General features: G+C 43.3%; 1 protein-coding gene across 10 annotated transcripts in view; it reads right to left on the bottom strand.

Moving 5' to 3' along the window:
* Positions 1 to 24,252, bottom strand: part of STYK1 (serine/threonine/tyrosine kinase 1) — a 43,352-nt gene extending 19,100 nt beyond the window's left edge. Inside the window, exons 1-2 of one of the 10 annotated variants that reach the window (XM_084766598.1) lie at positions 7,906 to 8,043; positions 1,447 to 1,527 (exon numbers count right to left, since the gene is read on the bottom strand). Coding sequence is in view for 1 of the 10 variants with exons in the window: in XM_084766592.1 (XP_084622718.1) it covers positions 14,711 to 14,722 (12 nt within the window). In the remaining 9 variants the exon portion in view is untranslated. The other 9 variants (XM_084766599.1, XM_084766597.1, XM_084766591.1 and 6 more) reach the window with 9 other exon arrangements.
* Between the last annotated feature and the right edge of the window lie 3,666 nt (positions 24,253 to 27,918).

Genomic DNA, 27,918 nt, shown 5'->3' with positions numbered 1-27,918 from the left:
AACCTGAAAAACTGTGCGCGCAGACCCCACGCTAAACTGCCCATGGCCAGACACACTTTTGCTCAGTGACCTAAACTCATCCTCTTTCCCTAAGCCAGGATACACAGAAACCCACCTTAAGACACCATATGGACTTCATGTATGCTTCCTGAGCCGTGTTCTCAGCTTGGCTTCTCGTCTCAGGTAGTTCAAGGAAACTAGGATTATTGACACTCAGCCAGCCAATAACCTGGATGCTAGCTAGGGCGAGAAGGCAAACGCACTCTGTGAGGCTGCTTCCCATATCCTCACACGGGCTGAGGAGACGAGTTAAGGCTAAAGGTACTTGCTGGGCTAGCCTGAGTACCTGAGTTCAATCCCGAGGACTCACATGGTGAGAATGAGAACTCCCAAAAGCTGTCTCAACTTCTCCGCAGGCATGATGTCAAGTTGAGTGTGTGTGTGTGTGTGTGTGTGTGTGTGCGCAGGCGCGCATGCGCACTCAAGCACACAGTAAATATTTTAATGGAAAAGAAAAAAAGAGAAAGATAACTGTAACAAGCCTTTTCCAGTGGTTACAGTTTACCAAAAGGTTATGTGTCATATAAGCAATGAGTCTAGGATTTTTAAAATATACACACCACGCATATTCACTAGACCTATCCACATAGCCAAAAAATATGCAGGAAACCTTGCCCTGTATTCCTTCAAGTCGATATATCAGAAAATGTTCACATTTGCTTGGAACAGCTAGATTATTTGCTATGCCACGTTCCTCCTGAAATTCTTAATCCATTAGCAAATGGCTTTGTCTATTGGTCTGCATCAGGCTGAGGAAAGGCATGCCTCAATGCCCAAATCTCTGGGATGTCTCTTCTCAAGGGTTAAAATCCGGCTTATCTAGAGGAATACTATAGCCAATATTTATTCTTATAAATACGATAAAATATTAAATTATTTCATAATACCAATAAATACTGGCATAATACTCTGAAGTGTTGGAGTCCTAAATCCCATAGCCCACAATCACTAATAACTCCTAAGATCCCATGTGCCATCTGTCTACAGGAGAAGGTAGGTCACTCGAGTGCCTGAAAAATATTATGGGATTAATAATATAATTGAAATTATAAATATATTAAACCATACTTATAACAACACTATATTAATACTTACATAATTTTGCTACCTTGTTTTTAAAAAATGTAGCATGGCTATACCTTCTTTTATATGAACTGCAAAATAGTTAGGAATGTAAAACACTACCCCACAGCTAGGGACATGAGTAGCAAAATGCGTGCATTGGAATCATGGCGCTCTTGCAGCTGTAATGTTCTTTCTTTTGGTTCTCATTTGACAGTGGCAAAATATGTTTGCATACAGCTTGCCTACAGTTCGCATGCATCTGGACCTGCTAAATCTCTCCAGGCAGGGCTCCACTTGAAACAATAAATAGTATTGCTTCACCTGTGGGTTGTTATTCTTTGATTCCTCTCCTCTTGGCTACTTCGGTGTCTTGATTTTCCAATAAAAGGTTTAATTCCCCCACTTGCATTGAGAATCCATCACCCGGTGACAAAGGAGACACAAAAGGATGAGAATGAAAGGTGAACGGAGGTCATAATTAGTGGCAAGAGAACATTCTCGAGGCTAAAGAAGTTAGTGATCATTAGAATTTAAGTAACTATCGATAGTAACCGTAAACTGCTACAATGATTCACAGCACAATGACAAACCACCTTTGACAAGCATCAGGTAGGTCTATTCGTAACAATAACACAACCCTTGTTCCTGACGTTTCCATTCAGTTATCACAGTGTCACCCCCAAGACACAATCCCCAATCTACTCCCAAGTTTCCAGAAGGAAGTCTTCCCACCAAAGCACAGCCACATACAGGACTTTGAAATCGAACTTGCCCAGCTGGAACAAAGCCTCTGTGTGCGTGGTGGACACTTCCCTGGAATGACATCTGATCCTGTTTCACTGAGGTATTGAGTCTGTCTGTTTGCGGCTTCGTTCCAAAGCCGAGCGTCTGCATAACAGCCCTTGTGTATTGGCCAGCAAGATGGTTTTCAGAGATCCAAGTGAAACAACCTCCAGTAAATACAATGGGGTCAAAAAAGTTATTAGTGGTTATGGCCTATGGGGCAGAAGACTTGATTATTTTAAGTGAGGAGGGAGTCCAGGCAACAAGGGGCTACTTTCCTTCCCAAATCACTGACTACTCTTCTCTCCTTTCTCCTCCCAAGATATTCCAACAAGAAAAGCTTGCTTGCTGGAGTGAACACATTGCATTAGCAGTAGCAGTAGAAGTGAGAACTGCTCAGATCTGGAAGAATTCGGTATGACTTATGTCCAACATCCTGAAAAAAAAAAAACAAGCTATCCTTCATCATTTCAGATCATACATACCGAGCTAATACAGCATGCCAGGCATGGTATTCTCTCCCATGCCAAAGAGGAAAGAAAAGCGGAGAGTGAGGCGTCATCTTAGGAGCGATGAAGTCTTTAATTAGCCTCTTGAATAAATGGCAGAGCAAGGTTCCATATGCAGGCCTAGATCTCTTATTTATAAACCAAATGTTCTTTAAACTATTGTATGTATGTGTGCCTTTATATGTGTTTATGTATGTGCACACACACACATGCACGCACACGTGCACGCATACTCTTCTATTTCTACCCTCTGCATTTTGAGTGTAAAGACTTAGTTCTCAGGAATAGCAATCCTTTAGTGTGCATGCTAGCCAAGAAGGGGTCATTATCCAAAGGGACAGGGCATTGGTTGAGGACTTGAAATCCCCAGACACTTCTCTCAAGCTCAGGCTCAACCTTCCTCCTGAAACAAACCTGGGAGACCCAAGACAAAAAGACAACAGCAGAGATGACCCAGAAAGGCAGCTTCATGCAGACCCTGTCCAGTGCTGTAAGGAGATGACAGATGAGGGGGCTCCTACCCTGCTCATGTCTGGAACTGAGACTAGGATTGTTCTGACATTCTCCACATTCCACTTTCCAGACATCTGGGCCCTGAATAACACCCTGCAAAAAAAAGCCTGTTTGAACATTAATTTTTTGATAGAAAGCTTGTTATCAGCTTTTCAAAAACCTGAAGACCTGTGATGTAAGGCAGAGAAGAGAAGGCCTGATTTGCAATCTGATGCCTCAGGACAGTTGGCCTTGGAAAGCAGCAAAGGGCTTTTTAAGTCAGATAATCTGTAAAGCACTGAGGTAAGCTCATAGAACCAACAGCATCACAGTTCACAAAGAAAGAGTGACAACAGTGTGCACATCTGATTTCCTACGAGGCATTTTTTAAAATTTTTATTAATTTATTCAGATTACAACTCGATTGTTATCCTATCACTTGTATCATCCCTACGAGGCATTTTTATACATTCAAAGGAACTGGTTCTTGTCAGATTTTTATTCTTTTTTTCTTTTCTTTTTTTTGTTTTGTTTTATGTTCACAATTCCATGACCCACCTTCTACTACTTTGAACCCCTAAAAGCTCAGAAGTAATGTATCTGAAATGTTTTCTTTCTGATCACCCTCCTTCTGGGTTACTCACTAACAGTTTCCCAAGGTCCTCAGTTTCCTTCATCTACAATAAGGGCTCCTGAAAGAGGGAAGACACAAGACCACACAACTGTCGTCCCCCAACAGCTACCTCAGCACCACCCCCCCAACAGTTACCTCAGCTCCATCTGATACCTGCAGTGGCTTTTGAGGCTTTCTTCCGGGTGCTTCCTTCACACGGTTCCCCACCACAGTGAGCTCTCAAGGCTTGGTTCCTATCTTTCATTTATCCCACTGGCCTTTGCCCACTAAGCAGGTGATTCTGGGTCTTTCTAAATCTCCTCACAGCTGATTGGGATGTTGGTACACACTTTCAATCCCAGGACTCAGGAGGATCTGTGTGAGTTTGAGTCCAGATGAGCTTGATCTATATAGTAAGTTGCAGAACAGCCAGAGCTACATAATGAGACCTTCTACTAAGAAAACAACAACAACAACAACAACAACAACAACAACAACAACAACAACAAAAACTAACACAGAGAGAGACAGAGACAGAGAGAGGCAGACAGACAGACAAATAGACAGACAGACACAATCTCCTCGCAGTTTCCTCCATAAGTGAGGAAAACGTTTTGGTTTCTGGACGCTCTTCTCATCTGTTCTCTCCCTCAGTAAACAGAAAGGCTCAAGCAACAGTCAAAAAAAGAGACTGGAGATCATGCATGTGCTCACAAGGGCATACACTACCCTCCTCCTTTCCTTCACTTCCTCCTCCTCCTCCTCCTCCTCCTTCCTCTCTTCCTTCTCCCCTCCCCACCTCCTTCTTCTCTCTCCTTCTCTCAGGTCCATCCAACAATCAGGAAGTCCACTTAGTTGCCTTTACCTCAGTCCAGTGTCACTCAGGGTGTGGCCCAGTAAAGATTTTATACACAGAACACAATCCCATGCAAACAGTGACAGCTATCTGGCCAGACTGAAAGTGTGTCCCCTGGAATGCATTACTACTTCCTTCTGCAGAGCTGGGAGCCAGGGCAGAGAAGGTGTCCCTTCCTGAGGAGGTGTCAGTGGCAGCTGTGAGCTGTTTACAAGCTGGGAGAGGTGGAGCCAGCACTGACTTGGCTTTGTGATAACAGAGGTTTGCATATGAGCTCTGGTTTGGTGGTGACTTCCCGAAGCACCTAAAGGCATAGGAGCATCCCACCCTGAAAGTCCTTTTCTTCTTCCTCCAGCAATTAGGAAACCCACCTCCCTGTCCTGGGGGCAGTGGAGAAACACAGAGCAGGAGGAAATGAATCAGTGACAGAAGGGTCAGGCTTGGGTAGATACAGGTTGTCCTCCTCTCTTCTTCCTCATGACCATGCGATTCTTTCAAACTTAAAAGGTAAACATAATGTTAGTTTGGTAAAGGTTGAATAGTAAGTCAGAGGTAAGAAAGCCCATGAGAAACCAATTGTATCGCACTGAGCTCTAGGGTTACAATACTAACAGTAAACATAAAGACTGGAGATGTTAAGGAGATTGAACCAGGAGCACTCAAGAGCTGTAGGAAGGGCGAGGGAGAAGGACCAACTAAAAACAAGGAATAATGCAGGCTCACCGGGCAGCGGTGGTGCACACCTTTAATCATAGCATTCATTTTTAATTTTATGCATATATGTCTTTTGCTTGCATATATATCTGTGCACCACCTGTGTGCCTAGTGCCAACTGAAGCCAGGAGAGGGCCTCGGGCCCTTTGGAACTGAAGATGCAGATGATTGTGAGCCACCATGTGTGTGCTAGGAATTGAGCCTAGGTCCTCTGGAAGAGCAGCTAGTGCTCTTAATTGTTAAGCCATCTCTCCAGGCTAGGAACTGTTAGATGATACTGTAGGTTTTGGAAGTGGAAAGGAAAGATAGAAGGAAAAATAAAAGGAAGAGAGGAAGAAAAGAAGGATTTGTGCATGACGCGAGTGTTGTGACACTTAGAAAACATAAAGGAAATGAATTGCACTCAAAGAGGAAACGCCCGAAGACCTTGTGAAGGGGTAAGCGGGAGGAAGAGGAGAATCAGGAATTGGCATTAGTGGGGGCTGAAGGAGGAGGGGAGTCTACATCAGCATAGAAGATAACCCGACAAGATGGGAGCGTCACAAGCACACAGCTAGTGGACACAGACCAAAGGGATGTGAGCATAGACTAGTGCAGGCGGGGCCAGGGTGAGTGTTCCCAGGAATGAACAGGTGTGAGGATGTGAGAAAACTGTCCAGTCATCTCCCCAAGGTCCTTGAGAGATTATGAATGAGAGGCCAGGGATGGGCCTGTGAGGGCTTTCAAAGTTGACTTGTTTAGCCCCTCAGGGCTCTAGCAGTTCAGTGGTCCTCACACCCGCCTGCATCACTGCACTCACAGGAGCTTTGGGGAGATATTGTCCTGCTGCTCGTTCCCCACTGTTCCTAGAGATGCGGATGGTAAGGGGCTCTAGATTATGACTCCACAGAGCAGCACTCAACAGTGGAAATGCTTCCCAGGAGATGCCGAAAAGAGCAACTGTTGAGAACTTCTAAAGTTCAGGCAGTGGGTTACCTATGTGATTAGAAATAATTTACATCATTGATAAAGTACACCTCTTTCTGAGTCCCATAAGTTCACATTATAGGTTATATGGGATGGTGATTATTACTTCAGAAACTCCAAATATAGTATAGTTCCCCATAGAAAGAAACCACAATAAAAAAGCCAATCAATAAACATGGAAATGCACTGATCTTATGATGAAAAGAAAACTGATATTCTGATAAATAAATAGCTAAGGATGGAAGAGGGCAAGTTCATTAAGTCTAAATGTTTAACAAATATAAACAAAGAATGGCCTCTGTACAAATTAATAATTATATATTATTTTTTTTTCTTAGAGATAGGATCTTCCTGGCTGGCCAGGAAGTCTTTATGTAATCTGCACTGGCCACAGACTCATGGAGATGCACCTGTGTCTGCCTCCTAAGTACCTGGATCGAAGGTGTGCACCATCATGCCAAGCTTAGTTAGGAATTTTTGAAAATACATTTAAGCACATGCCTAAAATCCCAGACCTTGCGAGGCAGAAGCCAGAGGAGTTCTGCATGTTCGAAGTTAGCCTGATTTACATAGTGCACGCCTGTGTCAAAAACATTCTTTTGAAATGGGATCGGATATAATTATTTTTGCCTGTTTCAATGAAGCTTCCCAATTGCTCTCCTGAACTACAGTCAGGGTGCAGTCCTGAGTTTAATGAGCTCTTCCTGGTACTTGTTAAGGGCACTCGCCAGCCCAATCTGGAAGACAGCCAAGTCCACAGAATCAAGTTAATGTATCATCTCTTCCTAATAGCAGAAAGAACTCAAGGACAAGAATCGCATTCCTGGCGTAGGCTTATCTCCACTCACTGAAGGTTGCATTTCCTAATCTATACAGCTGAACTCATTCTTCATGCTAAGGAGAATCCTTCGGAGAGTCAGTGAGAGTGTGAGAATCAACAGTAGTGGTGGTTGCAAGTGGCTGTTCCAGCAAGAATTCTTCCTGATAACCATGATGTGATTCTTTATTTTACGTGTGTGTGTGTGTGTGTGTGTGTGTGTGTGTGTGTGTGTGTGTGTGTGTGTGTGTGTGTGTTTTGCTGGAAATAGAAAGCAGAGCCTCGTTTAGACTAGGAAAGTGCTCTACCTCCGAGCCATAGGCACAGCCTTAAAAATAAAAATTGTTCTTAAAGTGCTGGCTGGAAGTTTAGAGGTGTAGCTTAGTTAGTGGAGTGCATGCCTGAGCCTGGCATTTCCCACATAAACTGGGCACTGTGGCACTGCTTGTGAAAGGCAGACGCAGGAGGTCAGGGCCAACCTCAAATGTCTAGTGTGAGACCAGACTAGGTTACATAAGACCCTGCCTTAAAACAAATAAACCAGGAGGTGGTGGTGCATGCGTTTGATCCCAACACTTGGGAGGCAGAGGCAGGCAGATCTCCGTAAGTTTGAGGCCACCCTGCTCTACAGAGTGAGTTCCATGATAGCCAGAACTGTTACATGTGAAACCCTGTCTCAGAAAAATGATAATAAAATAGAAATAAATAAATAGTGTCAAAATAATGCAGCAGTTACCAGTGATTGCCACCAAGCTGAAGTGGCTTCCCATGGAGGAAAGAACAGATGACTTCAAGTTGTTCTCTGACCTTCACGTTCTTCATGTTGAGAGAGAGAGAGAGAGAGAGAGAGAGAGAGAGAGAGAGAGAGAGAGAGAGAGAGAGAGAGAGAGAGAGAGAGTCAGAGACAGACAGAGAGACAGAGACAGAGAGATCGGGCAGTTAGCCTCTGCAGATCCTCCAGTGCACATAAGTAATGATTTAATTCACTCACCAACAACTTACCAGATCAGAAAGTTGTTTCTATAATTACCTTTCAGACAAAGGGCTCTGACTTTGTGTTTCTGAATATCACAGAATCACAGAACCTGAAGTTCCTTGTGGCTGCTACTGCTTCGCTGCCATGCTGTCAGGAAAATAAGCTCCCCTTCAAAGCTCCGACCTAAACATTAATCCAGTGCCTTCTCCTCTTAAGGAGGTTAAAGCTCCCTAGATGTTAAGAAAGAACAGTTGGGAAATAATCTAATGAGTAGAAGTGTAACGCGGTGTGTGCACAGGTGTGGATGTGGGTGTTGGGGGTGGTGATACAGCTGCTTTGTTACCTAAGCAACCGCACTATAGTACAGCAGCCAGCCGGACATCTGTTGCCTGTTCTGTTGAACTTGTGTACATTACTCCCTCTGCCCCCTTTCCTTACCGTCTTTTACAGCTGCTTGTTTACAGCACATTTATCTTGCTCATCCATCAGCCATACATTGGCCTCAGTTCACTTTTAATTTTTGTGTTAAGTCTCAGAAGTATAGTAAATGCATCCCATTCCTGAAATCAAATATAGTGTCTAATGCTCACTGGCTGTGTGCTCAGTTTTCTTGTTTCCTTACTAGGGTTTTGATGTTATCAAAGTATCACTGTAATATTTAAGAGACATCACATACAAAACATTTAGCACGCGGGGGTGTGAGAGTGGGGCTGGGAGGAAAAGAAGGAGAGGCACTGCAATCAAGCTGTAAAGTGAATAAATAATAAATAATACAAAACATTTTAAAAGACTAAGTATGTATTAATTAGCTGCTGTTACTGATTATTATATGGAAAAGCATCATCTTATAATAATTGCTATTACTACATAGCAAATTATAAGATCTTGAAATGGTTGTTCCTTTCACTCTATGCAACATTAATATCAAAACATAAGACCACAAGTAGGACACTTACTTCCCCACATGCAGGTTTAATGTGTCTAGCAGGAGAGCTTACCCACATAGCTGGTACAATTTTCTCAGCCTTCTTCTACAGCATGTCTAGCTCCTATTATCTCAAGGTTTTTGTTTTGGCTTGGTTTGGGGATTTTCGTTTCATTTGTTTATTATTTTGTGACAGGTTTTCTTGGAGCCCAGGCTGACCTCCACTGCTCTGTAGCCAAGCATGGCCTTGGCCTCTTGCTCCTCCTTGTCTCTGTATCTGAACCGCTATGGACACCAGCTTCACCACCACATCGTCAAGTTTTAATTCTTCTGTGTGAAATGCTTCCTGGTTTCTGATGTGAAATATCATGTACTTATGAAAGCGACATAGCAAATTTCAGCCTTCCTTTTCTAGACAATAATGCCCAAGCTGAAAACAGTGGTTCTTTTTGAGCTTTTCAAAAACCATAAAAGTGAAAGAAGGCAAGAAAGTCATTCCTTAGAATGCATCTTGAGTTGATTTTAAGGGGAATAAGACTTTCTGCATATGAGAAAGAAGCAAGCATTAAGAGGTATTTAAAGTCGTCTGGATAAGTATAGTATGAAAGTCAAGTTTGATCAGCCTTCCACTGGTAAACTCTGCTTATCTCTCACATTCTTAAGTAATCCAGAGGAAATTCACTAGGTTCTAATTTACTAGACAAGATTTTGTATTAGCACCCAGCCATCATGCTAGTGTCACACACATCTGCTTCCCTAATTCCTGCCTTCCCTAGTTTTCTATGTAAGTTTTAACAAGTGTTATTCCTTCTCTGCATTTTAATTCCTAATCTATGAGATAGAGAATCAGAATACTAAATCCTAATCTATAACATTGTGAATCGCATAATCAGAGACCTTCTCACCAAAGGGGACAAAGGAGATAAGTCATGTGTAAGAGCTGGGTGTGGAAGTGCACACAGGAGGCTGAAGAAGAAGAAGGAGCAAGGAACAAGAGTTGTAGTGCCATCCTGGGCTACAGAGTGAGATCCTGTCTCTAAGATAAAAGAAAATCAAATAGCTAATGAAAATCCTAATCAGTAGCAGTGACTGCCCAGTGTGCCCACCCCCTAACCCAAGGCAATCACTACCCATTTTCTGTCTATGGATTATCCTATCCTGGGAATTTCATATTAACTGAATAATGTAGTGGCCTTCTTTGCCTGGCTTCCTTCCCTGAGTGTAATGTTTTCTAGGCCTGAGTCAATACTCCATCCCTTTTTTGAGGCCGAATCATTGAATTGTATGAATATATTTGACTTTGAATACCATTTACCATGATAATTTCTAGTTTTCACCATTATAAATAGTGACCTGCAAAATATTTTACATCTTTTCAAATGGTTTATTGACATAAAATTTACTTAGCATAAACTTAGTCTTTTTTTTTTTTTGAGACAAGTTCTCACTGTGTAAATGTGGCTGGCCCAGAATTCTGTAGGTCAGGCTGGCCTTGAATCAGAAACCTAACTGCCGTGCCTCCAGCTTGTCTGTATTTTTTTTTTTTTTTGCATTTTATTTATTGATCTTTGTGAGTGTGTGTATGTGTGTGACCATCTGTACACATGCCAGGAACAATTTGAAGGGGCCAATTCTCTCTTCCACACTGAGTTCCCAGGATCTAACTCTGCTTGTCAGATTTGCAAAGCAAGACCCCCTCCCCTCTCGTCAGCCCTGGTCATTTTAAAGTACATAATTCAGTGTCATTTAGTGCATTCACTTTGGTTGAGCAGCTACTTGTGATTCCATCTAGTCTCAACACATTTTTATCACTCAAAAGAAAGCTCTGTGCTCCTCATGTCTCTCAGGACCAAGGAAAGGGAACAGTTTTTAAAGAATAATTTGTAAAGAACATCCATGAAAATTTCAGGCGGCTGTGTTAGAAATACCATGTAACTCACAAGGGAAAAAAAACCTGCCCCCAGTGTTTGTTTTGTGTTCACGAGTTCTTTGTTGTATGTGGCCTGAAGATGATGAGCGGTGCTTTCTGCATTGCACACAGGACAGGCACTGTGCTGGCATTCATCTCAAGGTGATTAAAGGTGTCTAGAGTACTGGCCTTGCTTCTTTTCTCTCCTAACTTTCTCAAACATTTTCCAGTTGAGAATAGAGACATGCACAAAATAGGTTTTCTCCCTACAAGAGTGCAAGAAACAACCTAAATATTTTTTAAAACTCATTAGTTAGCAGGATGTGGTGGTGCACGCCTTTAATCCCAGCACTCAGGAGGCAGAGGCAGGCGATTACTGTGAGTTCGAGGCCAGCCTGGTCTACGAAGCGAGTCCAGGACAGCCAAGGCTACACAGAGAAACCTTGTCTCAAAAAACCAAAAAAGAAACAAACAAACAAACAAACCTCATTAGTTAAGCTTGCATTTAGCACACACTACTGCATGCACACTGGCATAAATCTCCCTTATTTCAGCATGCTCCAAATGCAAACTTAAAAACCTGAGAGCTGCTTCTGTATAAAACTGAGAATTCCCCTCCTAATCTGTAACACTGAATGCGTTTTATTCTCTAGCCAAAAAAATGCATCTCCCTTCCAGTTCAGAAGGAGGCAGACATGCATTGGCCCCACAGTTCAGTTGCTCATTTACTGTTTACGCTAGCAGGAAATCTGTCGGAGGCACCCAGAAGCTGAAAACTTTTGCCAATAAGTTGGGTCACTCTTATCAAACCTAGTCAGTGTCTTCATCTCTCCTTCTTAAGTATGGGAATAAAGAAACAGACTATGCCACAGAGCTCTTAAACTTTTCTCCAAAGCTCCTCCAAATTCAAGCACTCATGTCATATCCCAAAGATCTGGTGGCAGTGTCCAACATAGGTGGTCATAACCACAGCATTTTTTTAAAAATGGATTTTGTTTTGCTATAAAATACATAAGGATTTTCAAATCAACTCCAACATGAACTTTTAATAGTTTTAATTTTACAAGGTTTTGTTACATTTCTTCGTTTTTCTTTTTCACATGTCTATGCGTGTGTGTCTGCGTGTGTGTGTGTGTGTGTGTGTGTGTGTGTGTGTGTGTGTGTGTGTGTGTGTGTGTGTGTGTGTGTGTGTGGCAAGTTCCTCTAAGATAAACCTCCATCTTGGAAGGAAGCTTGTTAAGAAAGAGGATCATTTAAAGGGGAGGTGAGTGAAGCATTGCATCCCGTAGGGAAGCTCCTTACGCTCGGGAAGGAAGCAACTCAGAGTCTTCAGGAAGTTCATGAAACTGATCAGCTTCATTAGGCTCCTTCCTTAATATTACATAAGCAGTAACGACTACCCAGACATACTCTCTGACAAGCTGGACTTCCTAAAAGAAGGGAAGACTAGCCAAGCTGCCTCTAAGAGGCTCGGGCTAACTGAACTGCCTAGAAAGGCCACTCGCTAACCTTTTGAGCTGTCTACAGGCTGTGAAGTGTGACTCAGATCTCTAGCTTTTGTGAACTGTCACCCACACTGAGGTGGGCTTTGGTGGTGCAGCAGCCTTTGAGCTATTTCTGCTTTTGTAAGTTACCTCTCACTCATATTCCTGTAAGTAAGCTTGATAAAATTCACTGGATTACAAAACTGAAGTTTGATGATATCCTTACATTGTTCTGTTGTCAGTTCACTATCTAGGGTGAGAAGACGTTTGTTCGTATTTCCCCGGGATGATGTGTACATTATCCCTACAAAACACTATCTGATGTACATGGACATGCATGCAGGCTTATGTGCGTGTGTGTGTGTGTGTGTGTGTGTGTGTGTGTGTGTGTGTGTGTGTGTGTGTATGAATACATATCTGTGGATGCCAGAAGCTGAAACTACTTGTCTTCTTCAATCACATGTACTAAGTCAGGATCTCTCACTTAAACAAGCCCAGGTATTTGGCTAGTCTAGCCAGCGCCCTTGCTCCAGTCTCTGCCTCTCAAGAGCTCCAATTATAGATGGGCCACTACATCTACCTGGCATTTCTGTGGGCGCTGGTGATACAAGCTTTATTTGTGTCTGTGGGGGAAAGCATCTTACTGATCAGTTGATTACAATGAAATTAAGAACCTTCTTAATAACAGGATGAAGAAGTAACTTACAAAATGAGAAAAAATATTTCCTAACTACACATCCAACAGGAAATTAATATCTAGGATGTATAAACTGCAAAAATTACATGCATACAACAATCACAACAATAAATAATCCAGTTAACAAATATGCTAATGGACTCAAGTGACACTTCTTAAAAGAAAAAACACAAATGGCCAAATAAGCATGTCAAGTAAATGCATGCAAAACACTAAGAGTTTCCATCTCACCCTAGTAAGAATCCAGAAAACAAATGACAACAAATTTTAATGAGGATGTCCTCAAGCAAGGTGAGCTTATGCAAACACTAAGGAAATCAATGTGGCAATTTCTCAAAACCAAAATGGAAATGCCACACAAACCAGCTATGCTACTCTTGAGTATATACCCTGAGGACTCATATAGATAATGCTCACTCATACACATTTATATTTACTCTCTGTAGCCAGGGAATGATGCCCATCAATACAAGAATGGCTAAAGAAAATGTGATACACCCATACAGGCAATTTTATTTTAAAAAATGAAAATGCCATTAAAATGTATGGAACTGGATATCATATGTTTAAGGAAGTAAGCCACACTTAGAAACGCAAGCACTACATATTTTCTCTTATATGCAGAACCTAAGTTAAAAAGTGAGAGTGGAGGTTCACGGGGCTAGAAGGGGAATCACGAAGGGAGGGGAAGAGAAGGGAAATGGGGTAATGGAGTTGCCTATGATAGGCCAAACAGTGACTGTCTCAGGATGGAAGGGAAAACCTAGAAGGCTAGCAAGCTTGGATTAAGGGAGAACACAGATGGAGGGTATGCTGTCTGGTCCATCAATTGACACAATGTAGAGTCATCTTAATGTAGAGTCATCTTAGAAAAGTGTCCTCACCAGATTGGCCTGCGACCAAACCTGTGGTACATTTTCTTGATTGATGATTGATGCAGAAGTACCCAGTTCTCTGTGGATGGTGCCATGCCCAGGCTAATGGTTCTGGCTGGGTGTTATACAGATGCAGGTCTTGTAAGCCATGAAAAGCAACTCAGGGAGCAGTGTTCCTCCTGGGCTTCTGCTTCAGCTCCTGCCTCCAGGTTCCTACCTTTAGTCCCTGCCCTGACTTCCTTGAGTGATGAACTATGAAGTGTAAGTATAAGCTGAAATAAACTCTTTCTTCCCCAGGTTGCTTTTTGGCCATGGTCTTTATCACAGTAGTAGAAACAGTAACTAAGGGCCATTGAGATGGCTCAGCCTGCAAAGGTACTTACTGCCATGCCTGAGGACATGAGTTCAATCCCCGGGACCTGCACTTGGGAAGGAAAGAACTAAAACCAACAAGTCTTCCTTTGACCTCTATTCTATATGTGCTGTAGCATTTATGTCCACACACATACATCCAAGGCACACAATAAGTACATTAAAGTGTAATTGCAAAAAAGAAACCCTAACTAAGAGAGGAATAAATGAGAAAAATTATAATGGTACATATGTATGGAAAACGCCATAATGAAAACTATTGCTTTGCATGTAAACCTAAAAATGAATAAATTAATTCACATGTGATCTGCTGAGACAACAGAAGTTCTGTCTCATGGAGAAATCCAGGCATAAACACCTGACCATCAGGGCCTCCCAGATACTGACCAGAATGCTATCTGTGTCAAGCACTGTAGTGTGCAGTGGGGCCACAAGTCACTCTGCCACTGCTGGACAAAGAGAAACAAATATACTATCTATAGCTCTGTTGGTATTTGAACCAAGGCCACTTTTGCTGACAGCCCCGCGATGATCTTGCTTCCATTCATGGCCAAAAAGGGCATCCACACAATCCATGTTCCCAGCTTCTGTCTCCACCTTGACTCCCATCAATCCATCCTCCAGCAGAATCCTCGGCTTCCTCGTCACTCAGATATTTTTCAGAAGATCTCTGTTATACTGCCCCCCACCGTTCTGTTAGGTTTTCAGGTCAGTTTTTTGTCTATGCTAAAAAAAAAAAAAAATCAAGCCTCAGGCCTTCTCTAGGTCAAGCAAGTCCCTCCAACACTGAGACAACAAAGCTGCAGCCCCCACATTACTGCTAAACCATTCACTCACACATGAAGACACTCAAAGCGCATTATCTTCAAATTCTATCCCAGCCATCAAAGACCTCTCCTTTTGTAAGGAATTTATGTCACATTATCTGAATACCTGCAGTTACGGCCCTGCAGATACCATCTGGTATCTACTGACCTACCAGTTGTAGATAGTCTACACTCCAGCTTTCACTTTCAGGTTAGGCTGCCTCCATTTCCTTCTCGTTAGCAATCCAGAAGATTAAAAATTACTTATTTTCATTTTGGTCAAAGAAAGGAGAATGATTAGTATGATGCTGAAGGTTGGGCACAGATCATTTCAAATAGTATCTGGGTTATCTACATTTCTCTCACACGATATTAAATTGTCAGGGTACTCTTCAAGTTTTCCTTCATTCTTACAGTAGAAAATCAGGTCAGAACACATCACTGCCGTTGTACTAACAGTATAATTTGCATGGAAACTACAGTGTAAGTTTTAAGTTTTAAATGCCTTGCTTGGGGATGGAGAGATGGCTCAGCGGTTAAGCGCACTTGTTGCTTTTCTAAAGGATTTGGGTTCGATTCTTAGCACCCACATGGCAGCTCACATTATTTTAGTTCCAGGATCCAACATTCTCACACAGACACACCTGCATGCAAAACACCAATGCACATCAAAAATAAATAAATAAATAAATAAAAGTAAACTGGTCGTGGTGGCACATGCCAGTGATCTAAGCACTTGGGGAGGTAGAGGCAGGTGGATCTCTGTGAGTCCAAGGCCAGCCTGGTCTATAAAGTGAATCCAGAACAGCCAGCCAGAGCAATACAGAGAAACTCTGTCTTTAAAAGCCAAACCAAACCAAACCAACAAAATAAGTAAATAAAATAAAAATACCTTGCCTGAGGTTAGGAAAAAAAAAAAAGCAGAGATCTCATCCAATGATATGCAACTTCTTGATCCTGGGAGGATTATTAGGACATCCTGAGTTTGGATTATGAGTGAGGAAAGGGTGAAACTGAGGTCAGATGGGGTCAAGAGGAGCAGCCTGGGTTTCAAGGAGTGATGCAAACACGGTGGATCCACCCTCAGCATCAGAGAGCCATTCTGAAGCACACTACTGCTAATGTACTGACTACCTCTATGTTCCATGCCATGTTCCCTGCCAGTGTGTGTGTGTGTGTGTGTGTGTGTGTGTGTGTGTGTGTGAGAGAGAGAGAGAGAGAGAGAGAGAGAGAGAGAGAATTAGTTGCACATGTGCATGAGCTTGTGCCACTGTGTGTGTGGAGGCCAGTGGGTTATTTCCTTCTGGGGATAGATTTCAGATAGTACCTGCTAAGCCAATTTACTCCCTCCCTTCCTCCTTTCCAGCCTTCCTTTTTTTTTTTTCTGTCTTTGTTTACTCATTTATTTAGTTTTGAGAGAGAGTCTCACTATGTAGCATTTCTTGTCCTGGAGCTTGCTATGTAGACCAGGCTGGTCTTGAACTCAACAGAGATCCACCTTTCTTTGTCTCTCAAGTAATGGGATTAAAGGTATACACCATTTGGGCCTGGCTCATTCATGTATTGATCCCCTCACGAACACACTAGGAGATACAGCACATGCATCACAAAGGCCACAGAGTTCTAACTGTGACACAACAAGTAGCCTCTGAAGGAATTGTTTGAGATGTGGATGAAGATAGCGGGAGAAAGAGTAAGGCAGGGTGGTGTGGAAGTGTCACCATGGGAATCCATTACCCTGTATCATTAATGTGCACAAATTACAACTAATGAAAAAAAATGGACCCTTTGAAAGCAATCTGAACTACTAATGTCTACCCAGCAGCTAACTGGCACTGATGCTAAGGCTGGCATTGGGTGTTTCAAATCCCCATCTAATGCTCCTCCCGGTACAACTTTTCACCACTCAGAAGCTTGGTGATATTTAGTCATTTGGGGGTTTTTTATTTTGTTTTTGGGGTTTTTTTTGTTTTTGTTTGTTTGTTTTGTTTGTTTGTTTTTCATTTAGCTGAGTTTTACATAGCTGAGAATGAGACAGGAGATCCTGGGGCTTGGAATTCCCCATGCCCACATACTGTCACGGTGTCTTCTGCCACCAAGACTTGGGACAAGCGGGCTTCTGAACCCACCCCTGCACACGCATGGGATTTACCACTTGCCAGTGTTTTTATTGCTAAGACTACAAGAATATTCTAGCACCCCTCTCTTTTCTTCTACCAGAACTCATGCTTGTTCATACCAAGATGTCAGCCCCCAGGGAACCTTGAAGGGGTCAGACATTGAGGCCTGGTGGGAAGTTCAAGAGGTGAGAGGCCGGCTAGGCCCACTCAGGTTCCACCCACCCTGACTGGATTTGTGGAACGTGACTATAAATCAGATGGAAGGCACAATGCCTGTCATAGTTAGGGTTTCTCTTGCTATGAGAAGGCTACATTTACAAACAAAAGCATGTAATTGGGGCTGGCTCATAGTTTCAGACATTTAGTCTGTTATCATCACAGTGGGGAGAATGGCAGCATCTAAGCAGACATGGAGCTGGAGAAGAAGCTGAAAGTTCCTCATCTTGGTCCACAGGCAGCAGGAGACTGTGTCACTGGGAGTGGCTTAAGCATATATGAGACCTCAAAGCCCAACTCCACAGTGGCACACTTCCTCCCACAAGGCCACGCCTCCTAATGGTGCCACTCCCTATAGGCCTAGGGGCGGGCCAATTGCATTCAAAGGACCACAGTGTCCAAGTTAAGATTTTCAGCCTCCCCTTAGCCTTTGCAGTGCCTCGAGGGTCTCAAAGTACCCCACTTCTGCTTCTCCTACCAACAATTCCTGCTGCTGTGCCCAGTGCCTGACCACTAAAGGCCACTAAGCAGCACTAAACTCATGGCCAAGACTAACAAAAACAAAGACCCATTGAGCATTTCAGTCAGGGTCAGCAGGAGTCAAAATAGCCAACCCAACCAAGCTCACAGAGCCAGATCCTAAGCATATGTGTGCGGGGGGGTGGGTGGGGGGGTGGGTGTGGTGTGTATGGTGTGTGTGTGGTGTGGTGTATGTTGCTCGCACTTATATGGATGTGTCTGATGCACATGCTGCAGTCAGCTGGTGTCTTCATCTATGACTCTCACCCAGGAGACAACTCATGCAGTGTCCTTGAGGTTGTTTCCAGAAAAGTTTGACTGGAGAGAGAAGATGCACCGTAAGTGTGGGAGGCACAGTCTTATGGACTCCATCCCAGACTGAATAAAAAGAATGAAGCCAAGCCAAGTATCATGGCACACCCTGTAATCTCAGCATCAAGGAATTCAAGGACTGCCTGAGTTACACCATGGGTTCAAAGCCAGGCTGAGCTATATGAGACGGATGGGGGTGGGGGGTGAGGGCACATTCCCTACTTTGGTTCCTGATTTCAGTGAAAATCCTTCCTCTTTTGCCATCAGAACCACAAGTTGCTCCCATAGCCATGCTGTGCCGCACCTTGATAGACTGCACCCTCAAATCCTGAACCTACCAAATCCTTCTTCTCCTAATTTGCTTCTTGTTGAGTTTTTAGCCATAGCATGTAACTCAGTTGGAACAGTGGGCGGGAACTACCACAGGAGGCCATCTGTCATGAGTTGATATAGGTATCAGCACAGCCAGGAAAGAGGCTATGGCAAGACAGACACATGACCCTGATTTCCTCCAATTCCTTTCATTATCCGAAAGCAACTGTCCCCAACTATATAGTAACCTATCCTTTCATTATTATTCCAGGCAGAGAACTCAAAGAAATTCTTATAAGTTCAAGAATAAAAGGTTCCATCCAGTCTCTGAACACGGAGTATCCCTAGACACTTCCCTGTCCACATCCGCCTTTCATTTCTATAAAGAAAAAGGATAACAAAGCAATCAAAGACAGAGAGCTAAGTGCTTTGTTGTTTGGTCACAGACTTTAAATAAATCCCAGAGTCAGGCAGAGTGGTTCACATCCCATTGGCATTCTAGCGCTTGGGAGGTAAAGGAAGGAGGCCAGAGGTTCAAGGTCATCTTCGGCTGCACAGTAAGTTTGAGAACAGCCAGAGACACCTTACCTCAAAAAAAAAAAAAAAAACCTAAGAAAAGCTAATAACAACAACAATCACAAATCACAACAACAATAACAACATCAATAATAATAATAATAATAATAATAATAATAATAATAATAATAGGTATTATTATTATTATTCAGGACATTATTATTATTATTATTCAGGACATTATTATTATTATTATTATTATTATTATTATTATTATTATTATTATTATTATTATTATTCAGGACCCAGACCCAAAACAGAACTTTAAACACTCTCAGCACCTTGCAGTTTTTCCTTCAGGGAATTCATTTCTTTGCTCATTTTCCCCATTTGGAAACTGTCCAGGACATGATCTAACCAGTAGACAGCAGTCAGGATCCACACCCCCTATTCCACACCTCATGCTGAGTTTTCTATTATTACCTGTTCCCTCGCTTCAGACAGCCATTTCCTTCAGGGCACCATAGTCAGACTCTCTGGGGCCTGCATCAGCACAGACGTAGACACTGAAGAGCATGCGAGACACAGAGAGCATGCGGGGACCCAGACTGACTGACCTACACTGATAAGGACAGGCCTGAAATGGCAAGGCTAGAGGAACAGAAGAAACTTCCATGAGCACAAAGATGTAGGTGCTGTGGCAATCCTTTTCACTGCTAACTCCTCAGAACAGAGGCTTGCTGAGTAAGTAAATTCGTCTACAAAAGTATCTCTGGCTGCAAGTAATCCTTATAAGGAAATAACTACACAAACTGATTGAGCATATGGAATCATATTGGAATACCAATCATGAAAGGACTGCGTTCTTCACTTATTTTGTTTTATTTATAATTTGTGTGTGTGCATGTGCACATGTGTGTATGTGTATGCCTGTGTTTGTGTCTGTGCATGTATACATGGACATGCCACAGCTCATTGTGTGGAGGTCAGAGGACTTGGTTCTCCTTTCCCACCATTACATGGGTTTGGGGGCTCATATTAGGTTGACAGCCTGTGTGACAAGTATCTTACCTACTGAGCCATTTTACTATGCCAAGGAATTCCTTTAAACAGTGTTGTACAGAACATATTACATTACCAATTGCTGCCCACTGATCACACATTGTTTTCAGTCTGTATTTGACAAGCTGATTTCCCCCCCATAAAGGGATTTAAACATCCTTGGTATGTACGGCAAGCAAACACTCATCTCATAGTAAAAAAAATGGATACTAATAATTACTGTGGAAGTTGAGGCAGGAAAATAGAACGTTCAAGACCTGGCTGGGCTATGGAGCCAGTTCAAGGCCAGGTTGAACAACCAAAACCCTGCTGAAAAGTAGAAAACAAAAGAGGGCTAAGATGGGCTGGAGAGACGGCTCAGTGGTTAAGAGAATTACTGCTTTTGGAGAGGACTCAAGTTCAGTTCCCACACCCAACTCCAGTGGCACACAGCTGCCTGCGCTCCATCTCTGGAGGATCCGGTGCCTCTTGGCTGCACTCATGCCCACACTATGGTGTAGGTGTCTGTGGATGTAACTGTGTTATGTCTGTGTTTGTATACATTAATTACACACACAGCCACAAACGCAATATAAAAATTAATGAAACAAAATCTGTAAAAAAATAAATAAATAAAAAAGGAAGAAAGAAAAGAAAAAGAAAGAAAGAAAAAAGGGTTAGAATGTAGTGACATGGTGCTGATTTCGATCTCTCCAGTAATGAGAAAAAAAAAAGACAGGGTGGGGAATAGGGGGCAATGATAATAAATTCAGCAAAGAATCAGAAAAATATTGGGTACAGGCCTGAGAAAAGTGCTTCCCTTTTCCTACAATGCCCATGCCCTAAATCTCTGGAACCTATTAATGTGTTGTTTTTGTTAGTATTAAAATAGCAAGTGGGAACTAACATAGTAGATGGAGTTAATCAACTAACTTTAAAAGAGGGAGATAACCCTGAAGAACAGAGAGGGTCTTGTGTGTCACGAAGATGCTTGAATGGTCAGGAAGAGGGCGAAGCCCAGGTGGCGAGGGCTTTGAAGGTGGACAAAGGGGCAAAGGGGCAAAGGGGCATGAACGCAGAAATGTGCTAGAAGCCCTACAGGGAACTTATTTTCCTTTAGAGTCTCCAGGGAAAGAGCGAAAACCATCCTACTCATGTTTGACTGTGTTTTATGCTACCAGTTTTGTTTCATAATGGGTATGTATGTGGGCACGCGCGTGTGCATGTGTGTGTCTATATGTGTGTGTCTGTGTGTGCACACGCCTGTGTGTATATGTGTGTACATGTGTGTGTCTGTTTGTGTGTGTGGTCATTGGTTACAGCAGCCACAGCACAGGTGAGGCCTCATGCTAAAACAAAACAGAATTGTAGGATCCCAGCTTCAGAGCCCCCTGTTGTTGGGGCAACAGCCAGCGGTGGGGGCAGGTGGGAAGAAGAGTCAGCAGCGCACAGCTGAGCAGTGCTTAAGATGTCCTGACTCTCTGAGCGCACTCACGATGGATCGTATTTGAGCAGCCAGGTAAATGCTAAACTCTTGTCACGGGTTGAGTTGTGAGGCCCTCCACTCACATGTTGACATGGTGGCACCTCCTACCCCCAATTTGACATTATATGGGGAAAGAATTCTTTAAAAGAAATGCTCAACGTCTTTAGTCGTCAGAGAAATGCAAATCAAAACAAGTCTGAGATTCCATCTTACACCCATCAGAATGGCTAAGATCAAAAATTCAAGTGACACCACATGCTGTCGAGGATGCGGAGAAAGAGGAATACTCCTTCATTGCTGGTGGGAATGCAAACTAGTACAGCCACTTTGGAAATCTGTCTGGCGCTATCTCAGAAAACTGGGAATAGGGCTTCCTCAAGACCCAGCTATTCCACTCCTTGGAATATACCCAGAAGATGCTCCAGCACACAACAAGAAAATTTGCTCAACCATGTTCATAGCGGCCTTATTCATAATAGCCAGAACATGGAAACAGCCTAAGTGTCCCTCAGTAAAAGAATGGATAAAGAAACTGTGGTACATTTACACTACGGAATACTACTCAGCCATTAAAAACAAGGAATTTCTGAAATTTGTGGACAAATGGATGGAACTAGAAATGATCATGAGTGAGTTAACCCAGAAGCAGAGAGACTCAGATAGTATATACTCACTTATAACTGGACACTAGCCCAAGGGGTATGTCTCACGAAAGTCTTCGCTTACCAGGAAAGTGGGATAGTGGTGAGGACATCCTAAGATGAGAGAAATATAGGAGATAGGGAAATAGATGGATCCAGAGGGTCCTAGAAATCTACAAGAAGAACACTATGATGGGTGGATCTGGACCCAGGGGTTTGCTTGATCTAAGGCACCAACCAAGGACAATACATGCAGTCATCATCAAACCCCTACCCAAACCTAGCCAAGGGACCGGACATTCTCTGCAGTTAAGTGGAGACTGGGGACTGACTTTAACAGGAACTCTGGTGCCCCATATTGGCCATGTCCCCTTGATAGGGAGGCCCAATGGCACTTGGAGGAAGGATAGTAGACTACCAAGAAGAAACTTCATACCCTAGCATCATATTCAAGGGGAGGAGGTCCCCTTCAGTCACAGTCATAGGGAAAGGGAATGGGGTGAAAGCGGGAGGGAGGGAGGAATGGGAGGATGCACGGGATGGGATAGCAATTGAGATGTAATATGAATGATTTTATTTTTCAATTTTAAAAAAAGAATTCTATAAAAGATGAGATAAGCAGGATTAGCCTTAGCCTAATATGACTGATGTGCTTATAAAATGAAAAACACAGAGGTAGGCAAACACTGGGGTGAGGGGCGTCATAAGATGAAGACAGCTATCTACCAGCCCCAGAGAGAGACTCAGAGTAGATCCTTCCCACGGTGCTCAGAAGCAACAATCCTGTAGACATATGGACTTTGCACTTGTAACTTCTACAGCTTGAAACCAGAGTTTTGGTTTCTTAAACCCTGACCCCTACTCTTCTGTGCCAATAATGAAGGCATGGGAGAAAAATGTGATAATGAAGTGGCACAGACACTTCGTGATTTCTCAGTGAAAGCACCAGTCTCTAGGTGCCTGTGAGTGGAGATGCTGATGGAGGAGGTTAGCAAAGTCCACTGCTGTCTACCCGCAGCTCCTTGCTTCTTTCCTTCATCCATTTGTGACTTAATAAATAGAGGGGGAAAGGCGTGGTCTCACATACAGAAGAAACTCACATGGGTAAAAGGCACGTTACGGAAGGAAGCAACACAAATGAGAGAGAGAGACAGAGAGAGAGAGAGAGAGAGAGAGAGAGAGAGAGAGAGAGAGAGACAGAGAGAGAGAGAGACAGAGAGAGAGACAGAGAGAGACAGAGAGAGAGACAGAGAGAGACAGAGAGAGAGAGACAGAGACAGAGAGAGACAGAGACAGAGAGAGAAAAAGAGAGAGACAGAGAGAGAGAGAGAGAGAGAGAGAGAGAGAGAGAGAGAGAGAGAGGAGATAGTAACGAGATTGAGAGACTGATCTTAAAAAGAAGAAAAAGATAACAGATTAAGGAAGAAACAGGTTTGACCCAACAAAGGGGCCATGTACCTTTGAAATATGAGATAATACAAATATTATCTCATTTAAAGTGCCCACAGCCTTGTGCAGTAACTGCAGCTGCAATGCCAAATTTCAAGGCTGTGCGTGCTGAACTCAAGGTATTTATCTGAGGGGCTATGGGCCCCTGGATAAGTAATTCCTGTACCCCCACTCTATACCCTCTGGGTTCTGGCTGACTCCTCCCCGAGAATTTCATCTTACTGTTCTCTTTGCCAAAACTGAACTTTTTTTCTTGTCATAGAAATCCAACAGACAAAAGCAAACAAGACACTTGCTCCAGAGAAATACTGATCAACATACCTTGTAACTGCATCGGTTCTCCTACAGCCAGCCTAGCCATCGCACCTTTAGCGTCCCTCCTTCCCGACTCTTCTCCCCAAATTTCAAACCCACCCCAGATGAGATGCAACCCTTGTACCTCTTCCTCCCTCTGACCCTAGAAGCCAGCTGCTACCTTGTCCCTCCTCCTCCGGTCACTCGGGTTTCAGATGGAGCTGGCCAGTCAGGGGACTGGAAGGAACAGGTGAGGCACAGCAAGGTGTTCCAGCCTCTAGGAAAGACTTTCCAACTTCAATTTCCTTCCCCCAGTGGGGCGTGGCTGCCCGCAGAGGATGAAGTCTGGGCAGGCGCCCCACAAAGGGAAGTCTGCGGGCCCTGAGGTTTCCGGAACTCACCACACAGCAGCCAGCAGGAAACCTCGGCCCGAAACTGTAAAACTTGGACTTGTTACCCGAGCGACGCCCTCATTTTCTATTGCGTGGTGAACGCTGAGTGCAAAGGGAGAAGTCAGTTCAGGGAGACGCGGAGTCACGATGAATGCCAACAGCGCCACCACCCGACAGATCCTGTATCAGCAGTTTCCCCCGGGAACTTGTAATTGTCAGGAAGATCCCAGGCACAGCACTTACATTGGGACTTTGCCAGATGTTACAAGACAGTAAGGACCATCACCACGACACGAAGAAACCTAAGAGTCATAAATGCAAAAGGAAGTCCTTAGAAATAGGTCATCATATATTTAGTATGAAGTTTTATAAATTCATAATGTACTGGACTCTCCTTCCTCCTTAGGGGAAAGCATGTGCGAAAGTGGAGATATCCTACACTCCTCTAACTAAGCCTTCTTGACCGACATTTGAACCTTAGTGTGTGCGGGCATTACAATTCAACTGGTAGAGTTATTTCATTTTTTAAAAAATTCATTTTTAGCATCCCCTCCCCCGCCAAAAAAAAAAAAAAAAAAAGTAAATCCAGGGTCACACTGCTTTGAAACTGTTTCAAAGACATTTAAACATAAAGTGAGGCAAATGATTCTTCTTACCTTATCTGAAAGCACAGAGACCCCGAGAGGTAGCAACACCTAACCATGTCCAAGCTGTTCAAAACCTTCCCTGGCAAAAAAAAAAAATCACCAGAGGAGCTCCATGGTCAGATCTGGAATCCCTGCAGTGGTGCCTGGTGCCTTACGCAGGACTCCCCGGGTACTGAGGAACAGTAGGCATCCAAGGAATATAAGGAAAGCAAGGGAAACCGCAGGACAGACGTAAGAGTAGAATTTAGGCAGGTGGTTTATGAGGTAGGTCCGTTACCACTCCGAAGATTACTGAGGATGTGGAGGGAAGGTGTTATAAGAAAAACAAAACGAAGGGGGGGAAAAGTATTTGCAATCAACTAAAGGCAGGAAAGTATATGTGAGCTGTTTGTTCGTAGTGTGACACCGTGTTGGTACAGCACAGAGAGTGTTGGTCATGAGTAAACATCCATGTATGAGTTATGTTAGCTTTATATGCTGTGCTAGCTCAGGTTGTATGTAACTTTTCCTTTGCTGATTTAACAAATCACACGAATGCAGTTGCTTGGCTAACACAGTCAATTTCTCATAGCTCTGCATGCCACAAGTCCAGCAGAGGTCTCCATGTGCTAAAATGACTGTCTGTGTGTATTCCTTTCTGCAGAACCTTAGGAAAGATGGGTTTCCTTGCCTTTCCAACGTCTAAGACATCCCACACACTCATTGGTCTGGTCCAAACTCCTGCCTGCTGTGGCCACTGTCCACGGTGGAACATCTCTGCTGGGTGAACATCCAACTCTGGGCTTTCTGAGCTCTGACGACCTGCCACTAGACGGCTTACTCCATGACCCCCCGCCACCATCAAAGCCAGCCAGGAAATAACAGGTAGAGTCCTTTCACATTTTTTTTTCAGTGCTATGAGCCCAGGGCCTCACACATACTAGGAAGTTCTTTACTACTGAACTACACCCCGAATCCTAGTGTCCTTTGGGGAGAGAGTTGCTGGCTGAGACATGAATTAGAGAATTGGGAAGTTAGGCAGTTTTGGACTCAGAAGGAAGAGGCAAGAGGGTGCACAAGGGCCAGAAAATGTCAATGTGTCTTGGAAATGTCTTCAGGTATTCTTCTTCTGGATGAGCACACTTTACTTCCGATTTTAGGGCTGTCTCATACTGTGCCTGCCGTAAAGGACCTGGCACCATGGTACTGTGGCTTAAATACACACTTATTCTAAAGAGAAACAGTATGGGTTGAATGAATAACATCTACAAACCTTCACCTACAGTGATGTACGGGGATATGATGGATGCAGGCTCACAGCTGCCCGTCACTCTAGCTCCTGGGGGCCTGGCCTTCACAAGCACATGTGTGTCCAAACCCACTTCATAAAAGTTTCCTTTTAAACAACAGCTGAGGTTTGGGGGGTTTTGTTTGTTTTGTTTACTCAGGAAATGTACGCAGGCTGACAACAGTGTTTTTAAAACTATTTAGGAATTATTTTCATGAATTGGTTCAGATTATTTTCAGTTTTCTCCGTAGGAGGTCCTTGCTTTAAGAATTTCTTCATCCCCTGTGTTGGCATATATACCCCGCCACACACACATCTTCCTATTGAGTCACTTTTCCTGTGTTCTCTTTTAAAAAAATTTTTTTTAGATTTATTTATGTCATGTGTATAAGCATTTTGCCTGTATATATATATATATATATCTTGTCCCAGAAAAGGCCAGATGAAGATGACGGCATCACATCCCCTGGGACTGTAGTTATAGATAGTTGTGCTCTGCTACATAGGTGCTGGAATTCAAACCAGGGTCCTCTGCAAGAGCAGCCAGACTTCTTTGTAAGAGGCAAAGGTAACCCGTAAAGCCCCACTTACCCAAGGACACGATCACTTCTTGGAATGCTGGGAGTTGTAGATCTTGGAAAATACCAGGCCGGCAGCATGTTTTGAATCCCCTGAAAAGATTTGCTTACACCTGACGTGCTTGATTGGATACAGACTGGAGATCCGTGGGCAGTAAATGCGTCAGGATGCATGTGTGACCCAGATTGGACCTGATGGGAAATGCAATGGGTTATGGGTCTTCCCTTCTCAAGTCCCTGCAAAACATGACTCCTGGCCCTTCCCCGAGAGCCCAGGGGTGGACCTGGCCAGAGTATTTAATTAATGCTTGCTTCAGATTTGGCTCAGAATTGTGGAAGTGGTCTTTCTCTAGTGTATCTCAGGCTTGACAATATCATCTCTCAGCTCTTTTTGCGTATTCATCACCTTCTTTAACATTCGCATGCTCACTAACCTCCCAGGCCTTTCTGTTTCTGTGCAGTATTTTTGGGCCCAGAAGTTCTTGATTTTTTTTTTTTTTAAAGACATTGCCACTTCTTTGTTGCTATTTTCTTGTTTACATGCACTCCTTTGTCAGGAAGTCAGGGTTTATTAGGACCTTACATTGGCCACATTCCAGTTGCACCACCTTCTCATCTTCTGACAATACATCTTCAGTTGGGTATGGCCCCGCCCTTATCCACAGGCTTGTGAGACCAAGGAGGTCTTTCTTTGCCAGTATCTGTTTGCATCAAGGATTCCTTCAGCTTCTCAGTGTGGTCAAGAAAACCTTCTCCCAAGAAGCTCAGTAGTTAAAACTTCCCTCCATGGACAACAGTTTCTTCCATTTTTCTGATGGTGAAAATGGAAGCAAAGGTTCCTTTGTCTTCTGGTATTTTGATTTCTTTCCAGTATTCCCCTTCATGGTACTTTTGGTGCGCACTTTTCTCTTTTTATGTCTCCTTTCACAGATAGCTTTTAAAGTCAATGGTCTTGGTTGTAGGGATAAGTCACAGGAGGAGTTGGTCTGTTCGTGTAGGTGAAAGAACATTTTTTAAATTTAAATTTATATGCATTGGTATAAGGGTGTCAGACCTTTGGAGTTACAGACAGTTGTGAGCTGCCATGTGGTTGCTGGGAATTGAACCCGGGTCCTTTGGAAGAGCAGGCAGTGCTATTAACCACTGAGCCATCTCTCTAGTCCAAAAGAACATTTTTTTAAATGAGGGGCCTTTGCCTTGAATGGGTGA

The sequence above is a fragment of the Acomys minous genome (assembly GCF_964271855.1).
Source record: "Acomys minous genome assembly, chromosome: 17".
Taxonomy (NCBI): Eukaryota; Metazoa; Chordata; class Mammalia; order Rodentia; family Muridae; genus Acomys; species Acomys minous.
Note: the sequence above shows the minus strand (reverse complement) of the source record. Positions and strands in the feature narration are given on the sequence as shown.